This window comes from Photinus pyralis, unplaced genomic scaffold (genome assembly GCF_008802855.1).
Source record: "Photinus pyralis isolate 1611_PpyrPB1 unplaced genomic scaffold, Ppyr1.3 Ppyr1.4_LG2, whole genome shotgun sequence".
NCBI lineage: Eukaryota > Metazoa > Arthropoda > Insecta > Coleoptera > Lampyridae > Photinus > Photinus pyralis.
Window position 1 is genome coordinate 23,019,622 of NW_022170403.1, and position 18,292 is coordinate 23,037,913.

The 18,292-nt window shown below is 35.7% G+C and overlaps 2 protein-coding genes across 5 annotated transcripts; both read right to left on the bottom strand.

Annotated features, from left to right (window-relative positions):
• Window positions 1–545: 545 nt before the first annotated feature.
• Window positions 546–7,128, bottom strand: LOC116164125 (solute carrier family 22 member 1-like). 4 transcript variants are annotated; one of them, XM_031478256.1, is made up of 9 exons: window positions 6,341–7,127; window positions 6,106–6,169; window positions 5,824–6,037; window positions 4,749–4,855; window positions 2,589–2,743; window positions 1,719–1,833; window positions 1,171–1,670; window positions 938–1,119; window positions 546–881 (listed from the first exon to the last, which is right to left on the bottom strand). In XM_031478256.1, the coding sequence occupies exons 2-9, from the start codon at window positions 6,162–6,164 to the stop codon at window positions 717–719; spliced, it is 1,497 nt and encodes a 498-aa protein (XP_031334116.1). In that variant the 5' UTR covers window positions 6,165–6,169; window positions 6,341–7,127; the 3' UTR covers window positions 546–716. The 4 variants fall into 4 exon arrangements, with proteins under 4 accessions (XP_031334116.1, XP_031334115.1, XP_031334114.1 ...); XM_031478255.1 differs by having other exon boundaries at window positions 6,106–6,238; window positions 6,295–7,126; XM_031478254.1 differs by having other exon boundaries at window positions 6,106–6,226; window positions 6,280–7,126.
• A 660-nt stretch (window positions 7,129–7,788) lies between these two features.
• LOC116163896 (solute carrier family 22 member 1-like) lies at window positions 7,789–14,656 on the bottom strand. Its single transcript, XM_031478026.1, has 9 exons — window positions 14,605–14,656; window positions 14,229–14,346; window positions 11,970–12,087; window positions 11,163–11,269; window positions 10,544–10,698; window positions 9,287–9,401; window positions 8,737–9,233; window positions 8,505–8,686; window positions 7,789–8,445 (listed from the first exon to the last, which is right to left on the bottom strand). Exons 1-9 carry the CDS (start codon window positions 14,654–14,656, stop codon window positions 8,254–8,256), a joined length of 1,536 nt encoding a protein of 511 aa, XP_031333886.1. The 3' UTR covers window positions 7,789–8,253.
• Window positions 14,657–18,292: the final 3,636 nt, after the last annotated feature.

Here is an 18,292-nt window from a genome sequence, read left to right on the forward strand (position 1 = left end):
TTTTATGGCCGTTTCCACCGACAAATTTAAGCGGAGCTTAGCTTAACCGTAGCTCAAAATCCATGGCAACGATTATAGAGACAATTGGAGACAATGGTTTCCATGGATTTTAAGCTACCCTTAAGATGGCTTAAGCTAAGCTCCGCTTAAGTTTATCGGTGTAAAAACCAGATTTTTGTTCTAGAAGGAAGTTAATTTCACAACTCAAAATTTATCTTAATACTTTCAGATCAAAAATTTCAAATTCATATTTCGTTGCTTAAGTCGAAATGTTAAAATGTCAAGTTTGAATGAGTTGTTACACGAAATTTTGACTTCTGAAAAAGAAATTTCAGGTTTGTTGATTTTACAGGTTGGGAATTCTATTCCCTTTCGCAATTAATTTTACCCGTAGTACAGTCTCTTTGCTTCAGACGTGATTTTACCAAGACATAGGGATGTGCAATTTGAGTGAACAACAACTAGTAGGTATAATACTACGGAGGGAGAGTTCCTAACTTGCCGGGAAACTTCACTAAACTTGAGGTTAACAATCTAATTCGGGCTTTTATTATTTAATTGCACAAGATAAGGTAAGGTAAAGAAATATAAATACATATTGTCCACATCACTCTTAAAGGGTTGATAAGGCGTCACGGTATCATAAGCAATCCGTTATTATGTTAAGAGCTTTATTTCCGAATGGCGCAATTAGCTAATCTTCTTCCATTACCACTTCACATTGTATCTTCAGTTGATCCTAACTTTCCAATATTTTCTGCTTCTTCAACGGTATCTGGGAGCGTAGTACCTACTGTTTCAGGAAGCTGGAGTGACAGTATGCTACCCACTACTGCACTGGATCCAAAAAGGACCAAAGGAAGTTGTTCCCAATATGTTTTCTATAATAACATTATTAAACGATTGGCAGTCGTTTTAACTTGTGCGATATACGTACCAGTAAAGGTATCTGTGGAGCGAGCATGCCACCTAAACGGCCACACATAGAACAAGATGACAACAATGAGCTCCGTAAATTGGTGGGAAAGCATTCGGACGTTACAATGTAGACAATTGCGACAACAATAGCCGTACCAAATTTACCGAAAAGGTATATACATAGTTGCAGCCAGTATAGATCTAAAACAGTAATGTATACATTTTTGATTTGTGTCATACATTTAACCGCACCTTCTGGTACGAAGATGAAGCTTAAACAGGAGACTGCGCAAGTAAAAAAACCCGTAGCAAGGGTATAACGTCTACCAATTCTATCCAACATAAAGTACACTAAAACACTTCCAGGAATTTCAACTAACATGGTTAGGATAAAATCAAAGTAGGGGTTACTTGATAAAGCTACAGAGTTTATAGTAAGTCCATAATAAGAAAATAAGCCAACACCCCAAAAAATTGCACAATTTATATATCGTCTTGTTAGAATTGGCGATTTTAACAATTCCTTGAATTTGTGACGCGATTCTGGGCTAACTTCCGAAGTATCTGATTTCCATAGTGTTTTTAAATTTTGTTCGGATAAATTTGTTCCGTTTGTCTTTGCAATATTTCGTAGTATTTTTTCTACCTTAGTATACATGTTTCTTGTTAGTAGCCACCTCACGGATTCTGGAAGCAACCAATAATAAGTCACCATAATTAAAGAAGCTCCATACAATATTTGATCAAGTGTTCTAGTAAGTGTAGGATTAGTGTTAATATTTGCTCCAATATTATATTACCTCCACGTCTGTAGACTCCAAGCAAGTGCACCGACAAATACTCCAGAAATTGAGCAGGATATGTTGAGGAGGACGCCTACCACTGTTCTTTTTTCAGGTGCAACAAATTCAAGTGCTGAAATAAGTTTTTTTTAATTATAGTTGTGGTTTTAATTACAGAAATCGTTCCCCCAAGAGACCAAGTAGACCACAACAAATTTATAACCCAATCACAGTAATCTTACAGGGAAAATTGCACTCTTGATTGCACATCCACAAAGGAGAATAACCTTTGAGGTCTTTAGAGATGTAAGATCTGGGTTTGAATCACGATTGTATTATTATGTATATGGTAGTTAGTAGAGGTCATTTCGAGCAATACAATTGGTTAGTTTAATTTTTTTTTGGGCGCGATTTTTCAGAACTAGGTAGTCGATCCATTAAAAAAAAATAAAATCGGTTCATTAAATAATCTTACAACCCTAGCGTAGGGTTAAAGTTGTAAGTGCTCCTCTTCGACCGGTTTTTCAGTTTTTATGGCTAATCATAGCGTTGCAGATCTAATTACTTGCGGTCCATTATACTTCAATTCGAGTTTTTGATTATTTGGAAAATAATCGCGATTATCCTGATAGCAATTCCTAAAATAGAATTAGGTACTTATTTTACATTTCTAATCGTAACTCATTCGCATGTAACCGATTACTGTAGTTAATTACGCTTCAGCTCGAGCTTTATAGCACCATTGAATAATGATTACTTATTCAATGATAGCACAAGTAATTTTGTTAGTAGTTTTTCTGCATGTACCTTCAGTTTCTTAACTGATCGAATGTGTAGCAAATACAAGTCGTATTTTTGTTAATCCCGAATTACATAATTATTTCTTACCTATTATGTAAGCATTCGTAAATGATCCCCCTCTCGCTACAGAATCCAGAAATGACATTGTTATAAAAAATACATACGAATTACTAAACGAACGAATTAACCCAGCAAATCCAGTTGAAATTATACATCCTAGTAGAACAGTTTTTCTTCCAAACCTAAAATTTTAAACAAAAAATGAATAAGCAGTCATTACGGTGCAATTAGTCAAAAAACGGCCTAAGCTCAACATCCAAAGTAAAAGTTTGGTTGGGTGGGGGGAGGAAAGTTGGTAAATTAGTTTTCATCAGTTTTTGTTAAATTGTGGGGTTTAGCGCGAGAAGTGTATGCAATGGTCATAATAAGTCATGAAAGTGGTCGTTTACATGACGCGGAGGCTTATTGTAAAGTACCAGGACGCGCAGCGTCCGAGTATCTCTTTAATGCCTCCAAGTCAGGTGGACTCACTTTCATGACATACTCTGTATAAAATTTTACCTGAAACCGCAACATGTAGATAACTTTTCCAAATTAAATTATTCATATGTGTGAAATGTTGATACCTAATCACGCATGCTAAAATCACTTTATTTAATTGTTTCCATAGAGATTTAAAAATAATTAAAACAATCAGTGTCAGTCAGTTTATGCTTTGTACTATACAGTCTTTATAACTAGGTACAAAAGCAGGTTTCAGTGAAGAAGAGTACGCGAGACGTTGTTATAATGTAGCCGAAGCTGTGGCCGCCGTAGTGCAATATTAGCTCCCCACAAAGTCAAGAAAGAGGTACGAAAAGGCGTACAAACCTTTTAATGACTGGCGCAAAACTAAAGGAATAATTACTTCCACACATATTCCATTAATTGTTAGTAATTAAAAAACCATTATCCTTTGTGTAGGTATATTAATATTTTAAAAAATCCACATAGTCTGCATTATAATTATCCAATCGTTGATTGAATAACTTATTCAATGAACGATCTAATTGTTATTTTGCATGTACTAGGACTGTAATGGGAGACAGGCAAAAATATTACAGTACTAGTCAGGTAAAGATCAACTTTCTAATGTCAAAATAGCCCTGAAATTTAGATTTTCTTGACGGTTTCAGGTAAAAGCTTTTTGACACCTTGTTAATTTTGATTCTTAATTAATTGTGATCAATAAGTTTCAATTTGGGAGACCGCCCCAAGTTGTAACTCGTATCATTTTCGCTCGCCCCTTCTGGTCGTGTTTGTGATGATATACGAATTAATATATTAATAATTACATTCATTATAACTAACTATAGGTACCGCAACTTTATTTTATTTATTTTACCATACCTATATTGTCCTTTTATTACAATAAATCTTTTCTATTGGCTCCGATATCTGAATTTCATTTTTAAAAACAATAAGCGTGTCCCAAGTTGAATATAAGTGCTACATATAGAAGTTTTCTATACCAACATACCTGATGTCAACTTTGGGTTACAACTTGGACACCTACTTTTCTTTAATATGTAGAAATAAAGAGATAAAAGAAATAAAATACGCTTCAGGGATGTTACATAGTGCAAGAAGACTCATAGAAGTAACATCCCCCACAGCTAAATACCTAATAAAATTGGGAGGCTAATGCGGCCTTTAGAACATGAAAACTGTCGGACTTTACAATAGTTATTAATACTATTGTAGAACACTAATGGCCAATTGCACCCTCAAAATTTCGATGAAGGAAGTCAGAAATTATCTCTGAATTATGCGCTGGTGTGCCATCCTGGTGACAAAATACATTCGCATATTCTTGAAGGGCCAATTCTTCTATAACTGGCAATATTATGTAAGTATAGTATAGTGTGTCCACTAAACGTATCAGCATATGGAAAACTTAGGTATTATATTATTAACATTTCGAAAAAGAAGTTATTTTTCATAAAACATTTTGCATGGACTGAAACCTAAACTGCAACGTCAGATATAAGTTTCTTCCCGTCGTCCACGAGATTTTCAAAAAAGTATGAAAAAGTTCCCCATATGGTGGGGACACTGTATATTTATAATTTAAATAATTTTCTGTGTTTAAATTGCTACCCACTCGAGGAACGATATGCGAAAAGTGAAATCTATCTACTCTTGTTATCAAATAAACAAGAAAATCAGCGATTGTAATAAAGTAATATACGAGAGACCCAAACGAACCTGTCTGATAGCATTCCCGTAATCGGCAAACCTATGAATAGCCCCGTATTGGTCATGGTTCCAATTAATGTTAACTTCCAATAATTTTCTTCACAATGAAGGTTGAACTGAAACAGAATTTTGATCAGAATGTAGGATCATGTAATGGTATACGATTTGCTAATCCAAAGAATGTATACAGTCACACTTTACAGACACCCACAACTTCAAAATAAATATGTCGCTTATAACTCATTTGTTATAAGAAACGAAAATTGGATGGGCTTGCTGCAAGCACACTTGGGTTTGGGAGGCCAACTTCAGGGTAGTTGACCAACTTTTTTCACAGAAGGCATCTTACATCAAGATTTAAGTTACGCTATTGGGGATAAAAGTGTGCGTATGAATAGAGAGGGTGGCTATTAGTAAAAATAGTGCACTTCCAGTGTTATCAACATCGACGACACCAAGAATGTAAATTAGATTGCGCTTGTCGGGGGAATACCAACCCCATACTCCCATCTCCAACAGCGTCGTTTGGGGAGCCATGCATTTACAAAAGGCTATACGAAATAAGACACTCTTGAAAATTTGTATTACTTTGAAGGACTACCATGAAATTGCCCTCCCCCATTTTCATTTTCCTTCTTTTATATTTCCGTTTACATATAGGTAGGTGGGGTTATAGTTATTTACATAAAAGTCAGGAAAATGATTGGCGAGGAAACATGGAAGTACTAGGCCCCTTTGGGGCCGAGTACTTTAATTTCCGAGTCATGTGATGTCATTTTTTTAACGAGTTTTGTATTACATTTTACCCGAAATCGTGTTTTAATATAAAATTTCAATTTTGATATAGAACGTTTGATGTTAATCTGTCAGGATGACAGGAATCATTATAGACATTTGGAAATGTCACAAATGCGGCCGGTAAAGTGGCGGTGCGGCCGGTAAAGTGACAGGTTCGGCCAGTAAAGTGACAAGGGGCAGGGAACGTAGTCTGCTCTGCCTCTGTCATGGAAACTCAAATTTCCTGACAGAAAGTAGGCATGAAAAGGTTTCATGACGATTTTGGGTAAAATATTAAACAACTTACATCGTGTAACGTTGATCGTTCAGAAGTTTCGTAAATATACTCATCACAACGCTCAACGATGCTTTTATCAAATACGCACTGGTTTGGCAGGCTTGCATTTACGAGCTTGTATCTTTCACAAGTTGATGGTTCTCCATCCACAGAAGGGATGGCTTCCTCCCACCATGCCGGTTTATATTCCGCAGGCTGAGTTTCACACCCCCGAATTTCGCATCTAAAATAAACTGAGTTCATGATTGGCACCCAAAATAGATTAAATTTAGTGGATGAAAACATACCTACCTATAATTCGGGACTTTTGTCTCAAATATCCATATTATCGCAGGCATGTATATCGCCATAATTGCTAGAGAAATTAGAGAAACTATTTTGTATTGGAATTTTCCAAAATTTCCTATTTCTGCTAAAATAGCCTCTAAACATGATAGTTTTGTGCTCATATTTTATACAATGTACTTTACTACTCATTACCATTACCCAATTACTACTGATGTGATCCGATTTTTAGATTACCTACATTGTTATCATGTCGATTGCGTTGCACCTTCTGATTATATTTCAACCTATCTATTTAAAACAGAACCATTACCACTGAAATTTGTGAGATAAGTAGGTAAAATGATACAAAAATGACCTAGGTTAAGTCGGATGACATTTTGATTGAATGTCAACCTTGTTTAGTACACGAGGCCTATTGATTTTAGTCGAGATTGAATCAGTAGGTATTTGGAATGGAAGATGAAGTAGGTAATCCGAGTAACGTGTAAATTATCGAAAAGTCCGGTTAACCAAATTGATAGGAAACTAAAAGGTTTATATTTTATGTTGAATAATATTTTCCGATATTTCGCAGGAAAAATAAATAGTCACGCTATTCTAGTCAGTAGCAAAACTTTACTGTGGAACTCCAAAATTTTTTAATTAGTATGTTATTACCCAAGGTTGCTTTATTAGAAGTTATTACCGCCTTTTAAACAGCTAAGCAAATATTGAAAGCAGGGCCGATGATAATGTTGTGACAGGTACTATTATTTCATTACTTGGCTACAGGGCAAAGTACGTGATACAGATAAAAGCTTGTTTTCTGTTTTTCAGGGATATTTTGAGAACTAAAAGAGGTAGTGATGCGGTTTGCACTTCTCGGAATTACTTTTCCAAGCTGCCTAGATTGACTATGTCAATTGTGACGTATGACTTGCGTGAAAGTGGCAACAGCGCAAAAGTCCAAAAATGCAATAAACAGTTTTTGCTTTATATTAGAAAAATCATAGTTATCAGTGATAACAAAAAATTCAAATACTGTTATTTTGAGGATTTCCTGAAATATTCCACGGCCTGCTTCTATTTAATCCACATTTTCATGACTGAATAACGGTTTTTCCTCTTTATCTCAATCTTTTTCTTATCAAACATACTGATAACTATGAATTTTTTAAGTAGAAGAAATAAGGAATTATTGGTGCAAAAAATATTATACATTCCATTCGTAAAAACAAACTCTGGTACTGTATCTTAAAAACTAAGCAGGCTATGGAAAATATAAAAATACCCCTTACTAAGACACTATTTTTACATAACTTTTATTTTTTCTATAAAGTAGAAGTTTTTTATTGCCTTTTTGGACTTTTGCACTGTTGCAATGTTCGCGAAAGTCAGATCGTCAATCTAGGCAGCTTTGAAAAGTAACTGGAGTTGATTAAATAGGAGCAGAACTGGCCGCTCAACTGCAGATCTTTTCGTAAAAAGGATTCCTTTGATCTTTTAAGCCAAATGGAGTTTAACATAAAAGCTGTTGAAGACTTTAAAGAAAATTTTTTGCGCAAATTAAAAATTGTACGAGTAGTTTTTTCCGGTCTTCGTTGGGATACAGCTGAAAATTGGTAGGGTGTGTAGGCCAAAGAAAGAAAACTCCGTTCAGTAGCTTTTTTATTTGGTAGACCAGATATTTCGGACGCCTATCGCTGTCTTTATCAGACCCACTAGGTAATTCACAATTAATTTAACAAATTCTCATTCACTTTTCCCGTACATGTATGCATATGTGAATAAGGAAAATCTACACAAATACTTTATCATCTCGCAATGTCTTATCAATTCAAATAATAGCGATAATTTCGTACTTTTATCTAATAATTCAAATTAAATAAAAACTAAACCATCCGTTGGTGATTTCTGATAAACATAAAATAATTACGCACACTGAAATTATACGATAGCAATATTTAACAACTTGAAGTATAAATGAGGAACAATCTTAGTGGTAATTGATTATCGGAATGATGAAGTTCATGCCATGGTAATTTGTAGTTGCTTGAAGGGGGAGGGGGGATCATTTACGGAACTCGATCAGGAAATTTATTCTGCGATTCAATAAATTCCTCTAAATATGCTTCCAAAAAATCACACCATTAAGTAATTTTTTTCCATTGCTCATAGTGTACTAAGGTCACTTCTTTGTCCAATGCTTCCCTGTCCAATGCTTCCTTGTCCAATGCTTTCTGCTTCTTCAACGGTGTCAGGAAGCATAATAAGTTTTGTTTCAGGAAGTTGAAGTGACAGTATACTGCCCACTAGTGCCGTGGACCCAAAAAGCACTAAAGGAAGTTGTTGCCAATATAGTTTCTACAATAAGATAAATAAATCAGATGCAGTTGCAAATTTGTGTGATATACGATACGTACCAGCAAAGGGATCTGTGGAGCGATCATGGGACCTACACGGCCAACCATAGAGCAAGATGAATATAATGAGCTTCTTAGATGGGTCGGAAAACATTCGGATGTTATAATGTACACAACTGAGATAACTACAGATGTACCAAATTTTCCCAAAAGGTATGTAAGTAACTGCAACCAGTACAAATCTAAAACAGTATGCATCAATCTTTGATTTGTGCCATACAATTGATCGTACGTTTTGGTACGAATATGAAGATCGAACAGGCGACTGCACAAGTAAAAAAACCCATAGCGAGGGAGTAAGGTCTACCAATTGTATCCAGCAGAAAGTACACTAAGACACATCCAGGAATTTCAACAAACATTGTCAGGATAAAATCAAAGTAAGCATTGCTTGATAAAGCTACAGAGTTTATCGTCAGTCCATAATAAGAAAATAAGCCAATACTCCAACAAAGTGCACAATTTATAAATCGCCTTGTTAAAATTGGCGAGTTTAACAATTCTTTCATGTAATGAGGCGTTATTTCAGGGATAGGCTCCGCAGGCCTCCATAGCTCTTTTAAGTTGTTTTCGGATAAGTTTGTTCCATTTGTCTTTGAAATACTTCGTAGTATCTTTTCCACCTTAGTATACATTTTTCTTGTTAGTAGCCACCGCACGGATTCTGGAAGCAACCAATAATAAGTCACCATCATCAAAGAAGACCCATACAATATTTGATCAAGTATTCTAATGAGAATGGTATTCGATTAGGTTTCTAATTTCCTACAATATTATGTTACCTCCACGTCTGTAGGGTCCAAGCTAGTGCCCCTACAATTATTCCAGAAATTGCGCAGGCTATGTTGAGGATGACGCCTACCACTGTTCTTTTTTCTGGAGCAACGAATTCAAATACTAAAAAAGTCTCGTTAATATAATAGTGACGAGACCTACAATAAGGAGTATTTCTTCCAGGTTGAAAGGAGCGGATAACATAATTAAATTAGAAATTTAGACCAATTCTCGTAATCTTACAATGAAAACTTTCATATGGTTTAACATTATAGAAATTGCACAGACGAAGACATCGAAAATATAAAATTGGATGGACCGGGATTTTGGGAATCGTCCCGCAAACAATTAATGAGGCTGGAATGGCGTTCACGACCGAGGAAGCGAAATTCATGTTTACTAGTTTTTTGCTCGGTTTTTTGCCCCTGCAGGATAGGATTCATTCCAAACGTTTCGTGTACACTAAAAATCATAATCTCTAAAATTGATTCCAAAGGCATCTAGAATTCGTGTGCAAAGCAGCACATACTTATCACAAAGTGCACAGTTAAAACGCTTACCCTCCGGACTAGTATGCCAATTCCAGTGTAGCTAGCTACTCCATTGAAATGTTACATTTTTTGTCTCTATCAGAGAACGCAACCATATTTTTTAGATATCTATCAAGGAGGTGTATCAAATTTGGTTTCAATTGGTTCAGCCATTTAACCGGAAGTGAGGGTACAGACGGGCCGACAGACATACCGACATCATCGAAATTTTGTTTGATTCGGATTCCTGGTGCTTCAAAACGTGTATTTTCGTCAAAAAAAATGGGGGGCCATTTTTTACCTCAATGCAATACCCCCTCCCCACTTTTTTGACGGAACTACATGTTTTGAAGCACCAGGAATCCGAATCAAACGAAATCTAGATGATGTCGGTCTGTCGGCCCGTCTGCACTACCATTCTCTCATTTCCGGCTAAACGGCAGAACCGATTGGAACCAAATTTGGTACACATATTCTTAGAGATAAAAAAGCAGAATCGCGCATGCGCAGGTGGTATCTGTGCTATCTACAGCAATTTTTTTTCAAGTGTACATAAAATTCCTCTCTTTCAGTAAGATTCTACCTTTAATAAATGTAAGATCATAACTTCTTGTACGTTACCATGTCTTGCCGCAATTATGTTTAACCCCGAGAAGTGTACCTACGTTATCTGAATTTTGGTTAACTTAAGTTTTCATAGTATTTGCAGTAATAAATTCTCCCAAGGTACCTTACCTATTATATAAGCGTTAGTGAATGATCCCGCTCTTGAAACAGAATCCAGAAATGTCATTGTCATAAAAAATACATAGGAATTACTGAAAGAACGAATTAAACCAGCAAATCCAGTCGACATTAAACATATTAATAGAATAGCTTTTCTTCCAAACCTAAAATTATAATTCATATTACTGAAAAGCCGTGCCGAAAACATAATTTTGGGTAATAACATAGTTCTATGCCCACAGTACGCAGCTGTTGATATTCTGTAGTAGTAAAAGCCAATTAATGCAGCCGATAGTTTCCGCCCTTCTGCGCGAGCTTATTTTTTTGGAGTAGAAGGAATTGGTTCCTACACCTTGGCACGGATAAATGAACCTATTTGAGTCTTGCTTCACGATATTTTTGCATGGTATTGACAAAATTTCAAATTTGGTTTTTTTGGCCAAAATGTGCACCAGCTTCTGTAGTATTTCCATGTGAGGCAGCAAAGTTAAAGACACGCGATTAAAAAGAAAACAATGTTTGACCCTGTTAATACAGGCAGTCAAATCAGCATATTGAATTGGCGTCAAATTAACATCTGCACAGCTATTGAACATACCATTACTATAGTTGGGGAGCCCTAACCAACCTGTCTGATAGCACTCCAGTAATTGGCAACCCTAAGAATTGACCCACATTTGTCATCGTTCCAATCAATGTCAACTTCCAAAGACTTTCTGCGCAGTGAAGATTAAACTGTAAACAGAGTGTCGTTCAGAATCCCATTTAATTGGAGGCGAATGATATAAAGTTATCATTAACCATAATTTTCCCCACAAATTCAAAATAAATACATCTGTAGTTAATTTTTTGCATATTTAATCACATTTCGATTTTTCCCTGTCCACCTTTGTAAAGAAGCCCCATCTAAGATCGTACAAATTTTACGAGATTTTGGTTGGCGCCATTAGGATTGGAAGTTTGGGTTAGGCATTCTCAAGGCAAATCCTTTAAATTTATTACGGTAGCCGATACACACCAACTATGTGAATGAGGATGGAAGTATAAGGGTGAACAAGTCTCTAATTGCCTCAAATTTCCATCGCCATTGTCTACCTACGATAGAATAACAGTATAAATTAGGATGCCCACGCGCTGTTTATGAAAATAGCACTGTCAGAGCTTACAAAAGCACAAAACTTTCGAATAAGATATTTTCGGGAAATCTCTTGGAGGGGCTATCACAAATTATATCTTCGTACAAAGGGGTGCATAAACGAAAAATCGAAATGTAACGAAACGTTAAAAAAAAATAATCAAAGAAGAATTACCAAAATCCGTGCAGTGTAATTGAAAACTTACGTCGTGTAATTGATTGTTCAAAAGTTTTGTAAATGTATTTCTCACAGCGCTCAACAACACTCTTATCAAATACGCACTGGTTTGATAGGCTTACGTTGACGCGCTTGTATCTTTCACAAGTTGATGGTTCTCCATCCTCAGAGGGGATGGCTTCGGTCCACCATGATGGTTTATATTCGGCAGGACGCGTTTCGCATCCGACAATTTCGCATCTAAAATGGAAGCTTACGAGCAATTTGCACTCACAAAGCCTTGGAACTAGGTAGATACCTATAGTTCGGAATCTTGGTCTCAAATATCCATATCATTGCTGGCATACATATCGCCATAATTGCCACAGATATTAGAGAAACGATCTTGTATTGAAATTTTCCAAAATTTCCTACTTCTGCCATAATCGTCTCTAAACATATTTGTTCTGCTCTCATCTCTTGCAACCAATCTGTATTTGGTCATTTACTGCTCGTTACCAACAGGTACGTGCTTTCTGTTGATGTGAAACGGTTTTGAGATTACCTCCATTGTTATTTAACCAGTGAATTTAGGTTTTGTCATTATGACGTTAAACTGACATGTTTGTTTGGCAACGGTGTGATAAATTGCAGGCACCGTTGTTCAGGCATTCAGATTTCAGCAGAGGTATTTTACTACTTTTTCATTGCAAATGTGTTTATTCTCTTGTGATACATTTCTTTAATTTCTTCCGACGCGCGCACTCCTTGTACAAGACGCATTCTTGATTATTACTTGCAAGATGCTACACGCCATTGCTTAGTTGACAAGTTTGTCGACCATTTTTTTTTCCGGGTCGATCTGGGACAATTTTTTTCGGGGCTCAAAAAAAGGCAGTGTATAACCTTCCCTTTTTACGAAAAATCGACTGCACCAAAATTTCTCGGGAAAACACTTCTTCTTATTAATTAATTTTGGTGCGTAGAATCCAAAACAATTCGTACTTTTTCGATCAGACTTCTCATTCAAAAGTTATAGACTAGAGAAACCAATTTCGAAAAAAAATTCAAAGGGCTGTAACTTTTGAACTAGGAGCCCAATCTTGGAACTGTTTGAAATTATGGATTCGACAGGCCAAATTCTATAAGAAAAATTTTTTCCCCGGTCGTTCTGAGACAATTTTTTTTTCGGGCTTCAAAAGAAGGCAGTGTATAACCTTCCTTTTTTACCAAAAATCGACTGCACCAAAATTTCTCGGGTTAACACTTTTTCTTATTAATTTTGGTGCGTAGAATCCAAAACAATTCGTACTTTTTCGATCAGACTTCTCAATCAAAAGTTTATAGACTAGAAACCAATTTCGGAAAAAAATTCAAAGGGCTGTAACTTTTGAACTAGTAGCCCAATCTTGGAACTGTTTGAAATTATGGATTCTACAGGCCACATTCTATAAGAAAAATGTTTTTTCCCGGTCGATCTGAGACAATTTTTTTTCGGAGCTCAAAAAAAGGCAGTACAGTGCATAGAACGCAATTTTTCAAAAGATCGTTTTCATATAGGATCACAAAGGTCTATAATAAGCTTCCTGCAAACCTTAAGTTGCTATCGCTTAAATCATTCAAGCTTAACTTGCGCAAATTGTTGTTCGTTCATCAAATCCAAATTTAACATATCTAGTCATTTCATCGCAGTTTTATTGGAAGGTTTTAAGGAAAGTATTTTTTTTATTTTTTATTTTTTTATTTTATTTTTTATATTGTAGTTTGTGTACTTTTTTAATGTAGATAACAGTCGGAATAGTTCCAAGGTTAAGTGGAAGAACAAACGGCGGTAGTTTCCGCCGAACTGAACTTCGTCTTGTAGAAGTATATTTTATTTCTGTTTTTTTTTTGGGATAATTAAAGGCAATACTATTATTATTAATACTTTTAAGTTATTCAAATATTTGAGAACAATTTAGAAATGTTTAGGGAAAGTTTCCATTGTCACAAAATCAAATATAAAAATCCGATACATCTGAATACCGAACTCGGTAGTCTACGTAACTTAAAAACAATAGGGACCTTTCTTATATCCTTAAGACCATATGTACCAATTTTNCTGTTTATGAAAATAGCACTGTCAGAGCTTACAAAAGCACAAAACTTTCGAATAAGATATTTTCGGGAAATCTCTTGGAGGGGCTATCACAAATTATATCTTCGTACAAAGGGGTGCATAAACGAAAAATCGAAATGTAACGAAACGTTAAAAAAAAATAATCAAAGAAGAATTACCAAAATCCGTGCAGTGTAATTGAAAACTTACGTCGTGTAATTGATTGTTCAAAAGTTTTGTAAATGTATTTCTCACAGCGCTCAACAACACTCTTATCAAATACGCACTGGTTTGATAGGCTTACGTTGACGCGCTTGTATCTTTCACAAGTTGATGGTTCTCCATCCTCAGAGGGGATGGCTTCGGTCCACCATGATGGTTTATATTCGGCAGGACGCGTTTCGCATCCGACAATTTCGCATCTAAAATGGAAGCTTACGAGCAATTTGCACTCACAAAGCCTTGGAACTAGGTAGATACCTATAGTTCGGAATCTTGGTCTCAAATATCCATATCATTGCTGGCATACATATCGCCATAATTGCCACAGATATTAGAGAAACGATCTTGTATTGAAATTTTCCAAAATTTCCTACTTCTGCCATAATCGTCTCTAAACATATTTGTTCTGCTCTCATCTCTTGCAACCAATCTGTATTTGGTCATTTACTGCTCGTTACCAACAGGTACGTGCTTTCTGTTGATGTGAAACGGTTTTGAGATTACCTCCATTGTTATTTAACCAGTGAATTTAGGTTTTGTCATTATGACGTTAAACTGACATGTTTGTTTGGCAACGGTGTGATAAATTGCAGGCACCGTTGTTCAGGCATTCAGATTTCAGCAGAGGTATTTTACTACTTTTTCATTGCAAATGTGTTTATTCTCTTGTGATACATTTCTTTAATTTCTTCCGACGCGCGCACTCCTTGTACAAGACGCATTCTTGATTATTACTTGCAAGATGCTACACGCCATTGCTTAGTTGACAAGTTTGTCGACCATTTTTTTTTCCGGGTCGATCTGGGACAATTTTTTTCGGGGCTCAAAAAAAGGCAGTGTATAACCTTCCCTTTTTACGAAAAATCGACTGCACCAAAATTTCTCGGGAAACGGGAAAACACTTTTTCTTATTAATTTTGGTGCGTAGAATCCAAAACAATTCGTACTTTTTCGATCAGACTTCTCAATCAAAAGTTATAGACTATAAAACCAATTTCGAAAGAAAATTCAAAAAAAAGGGCTGTAACTTTTGATCTAGTAGCCCAATCTTGGAACTGTTTGAAATTATGGAATCTACAGGCCTTATTCTATAAGAAAATGTTTTTTTCCGGTCGATCTGAGACAATTTTTTCTTGGAGCCTCAAAAAAAGGCAGTGTATAACCTTCCTTTTTTTACCAAAAATCGACTACACCAAAATTTCTCGGGAGAACACTTTTTCTTATTAATTTTGGTGCGTAGAATCCAAAACAATTCGTACTTTTTCGATCAGACTTCTCAATCAAAAGTTATAGATTAGAAACCAATTTCGAAAGAAAATTCAAATGGCTGTAACTTTTGATCTAGCAGCCCAATCTTGGAACTGTTTGAAATTATGGATTCTACAGGCCACATTCTATAAGAAAATGTTTTTTCCCGGTCGATCTGAGACAATTTTTTCTTCGGGGCAAAAAAAGGCAGTGTTTAACCTTCTTTTTTTACCAAAAATTGACTACACCAAAATTTCTCGGGAAAACACTTTTTCTTATTAATTTTGTGGCGTAGAATCCAAAACAATTCGTACTTTTTCGATTAGACTTCTCAATCAAAAGTTATAGACTAGAAACCAATTTCGAAAGAAAATTCAAAGAGCTGTAACTTTTGAACTAGTAGCCCAATCTTGGAACTGTTTGAAATTATGGATTCTACAGGCCACATTCTATAAGAAAATTTTTTTCCGGGTCGATCTGAGACAATTTTTTTTTCGGGGCTCAAAAAAAGGCAGTGTATAACCTTCCTTTTTTACCAAAAATCGACTGCACCAAAATTTCTCGGGAAAACACTTTTTCTTATTAATTTTGGTGCGTAGAATCCAAAACAATTCGTACTTTTTCGATCAGACTTCTCAATCAAAAGTTATAGACTAGAAACCAATTTCGAAAGAAAATTCAAAGGGCTGTAACTTTTGAACTAGTAGCCCAATCTTGGAACTGTTTGAAATTATGGATTCTACAGGCCACATTCTATAAGAAAATTTTTTTTCCGGGTCGATCTGAGACAATTTTTTTTCGGGGCTCAAAAAAAGGCAGTGTATAACCTTCCTTTTTTACCAAAAATCGACTACACCAAAATTTCTCGGGAAAACACTTTTTCTTATTAATTTTGGTGCGTAGAATCCCAAACAATTCGTACTTTTTCGATCAGACTTCTCAATCAAAAGTTATAGACTAGAAACCAATTTCGAAAGAAAATTCAAAGGGCTGTAACTTTTGAACTAGTAGCCCAATCTTGGAACTGTTTGAAATTATGGATTCTACAGGCCACATTCTATAAGAAAATTTTTTTCCGGGTCGATCTGAGACAATTTTTTTTTCGGGGTTCAAAAAAAGGCAGTGTATAACCTTCCTTTTTTACCAAAAATCGACTGCACCAAAATTTCTCGGGAAAACACTTTTTCTTATTAATTTTGGTGCGTAGAATCCAAAACAATTCGTACTTTTTCGATCAGACTTCTCAATCAAAAGTTATAGACTAGAAACCAATTTCGAAAGAAAATTCAAAGGGCTGTAAATTTTGAACTAGTAGCCCAATCTTGGAACTGTTTGAAATTATGGATTCTACAGGCCACATTCTATAAGAAAAATGTTTTTCCGGGTCGATCTGAGACAATTTTTTTTTCGGGGCTCAAAAAAAGTACCACCTTTCCGGAGCCGGTAGCACGAAAACGGTTCAGTTTTTCGTAAAGATGTATATAACCAAACTTGTAGCATTTTTAATAAGCTTTCATCTAAGCTTTTTCTCTGTAACGCACCATTTTCGAGTTAAACGCGAAAAACTGAAAAATGGGTCGTTTAAAGCCCCCTCCTTCCCCTAACGGCACCGGAATTTGGAGGGACTTTAATTTTTTCTTGTTCAGGGAACCTCTCCCTGCACATTTCTGAAAAAATTGGAACTAGTAATTTTAGTTCCTCTGATTTTCCTATTTTGCCTGGACTATGTGATACATTTCCTTAATTTCTTCCGACGCGCGCACTTCTTGTACAAGACGCATTCTTGATTATTACTTGCAAGATGCTACATGCCATTGCTTAGTTGACAAGTTTGTCGACCATTTTTGGGATATACTGGCGCTGTGTTAAATTGAGTGAAGGTTCTTCTCGTTATTCTATTTACTTCCAAGCTTCGCTGACGCTATTTTCAGATTTATCTTACAAGTTTTAAGGCCGTCTTGCGATATGTAACAACAATTACGTAGGAAGAACACCGATGATTAGATTTTTAGGCGATACAGTCTTTTTGACTTTTGGACATCTTAATTCTGTATTGGATTTATTAATTTTGTTAGTTTTGTTAACACCATTTGCCAATAAATGCATATTATTATTATTATTTACTTTTACTTTGAATAATCATTTTTAGGCTTTTTTTTTCTTACTTCTTACTTTTGATTTACGATTTACTTCATTATTACCTACCGGATTGTGCTTTCGATTTCGGAGTGGATACGCTGAATTTTGGATTTTCTCGATATTGCGCAAGAAGGTCCACCGCCATTTAGAGATTAGAAAAACACGCGTAGATATTCCTACATATCGACAGAACTACCCCCCATTTTAAGTTAAACCAAACAGCTTTTACCTGGACCCAATTCTACGACGTTCTTTGACCTACTTCGAGATTGATACTTGGAGATATGCCCATTTGCTTCAAGACCTAATCGCAAGTAACTTTTACGAAACGTTTGTAGATTAATACTGTGTAAATTGCCCCTATACATCCGATTTCACTTATGCTACTTGCGTCGTTTCGTTTTGCTAGGTTAAAGTCATTCGAGTTATTGAGTCATTTTAAATATTAATTGCAGTTGTCAGTATACAATTAAGCCTCAGTGTCAGACGTTACATTGCTATACGCAATATTTTGTGCAGCGTGATCATTACCCCTCTTGTCGTTTGTTGTGTTTTTGTCTGTTTGCAGATTTGCAGTATACGCGCCCTTCTTGGGTTCAACAAGGCCATTGCGACCTGTAGTTCAAAAGGTAAATTTTGTTATTTCCGTCGATTTCCCCTACTTTAACGTTTGATTACATCTTGGTTTTCGAAATCATCGAATTGTAATTGTTACATTTGCTTGACATTCACTTAACGATTATAGCTCCGTTGTTTTTG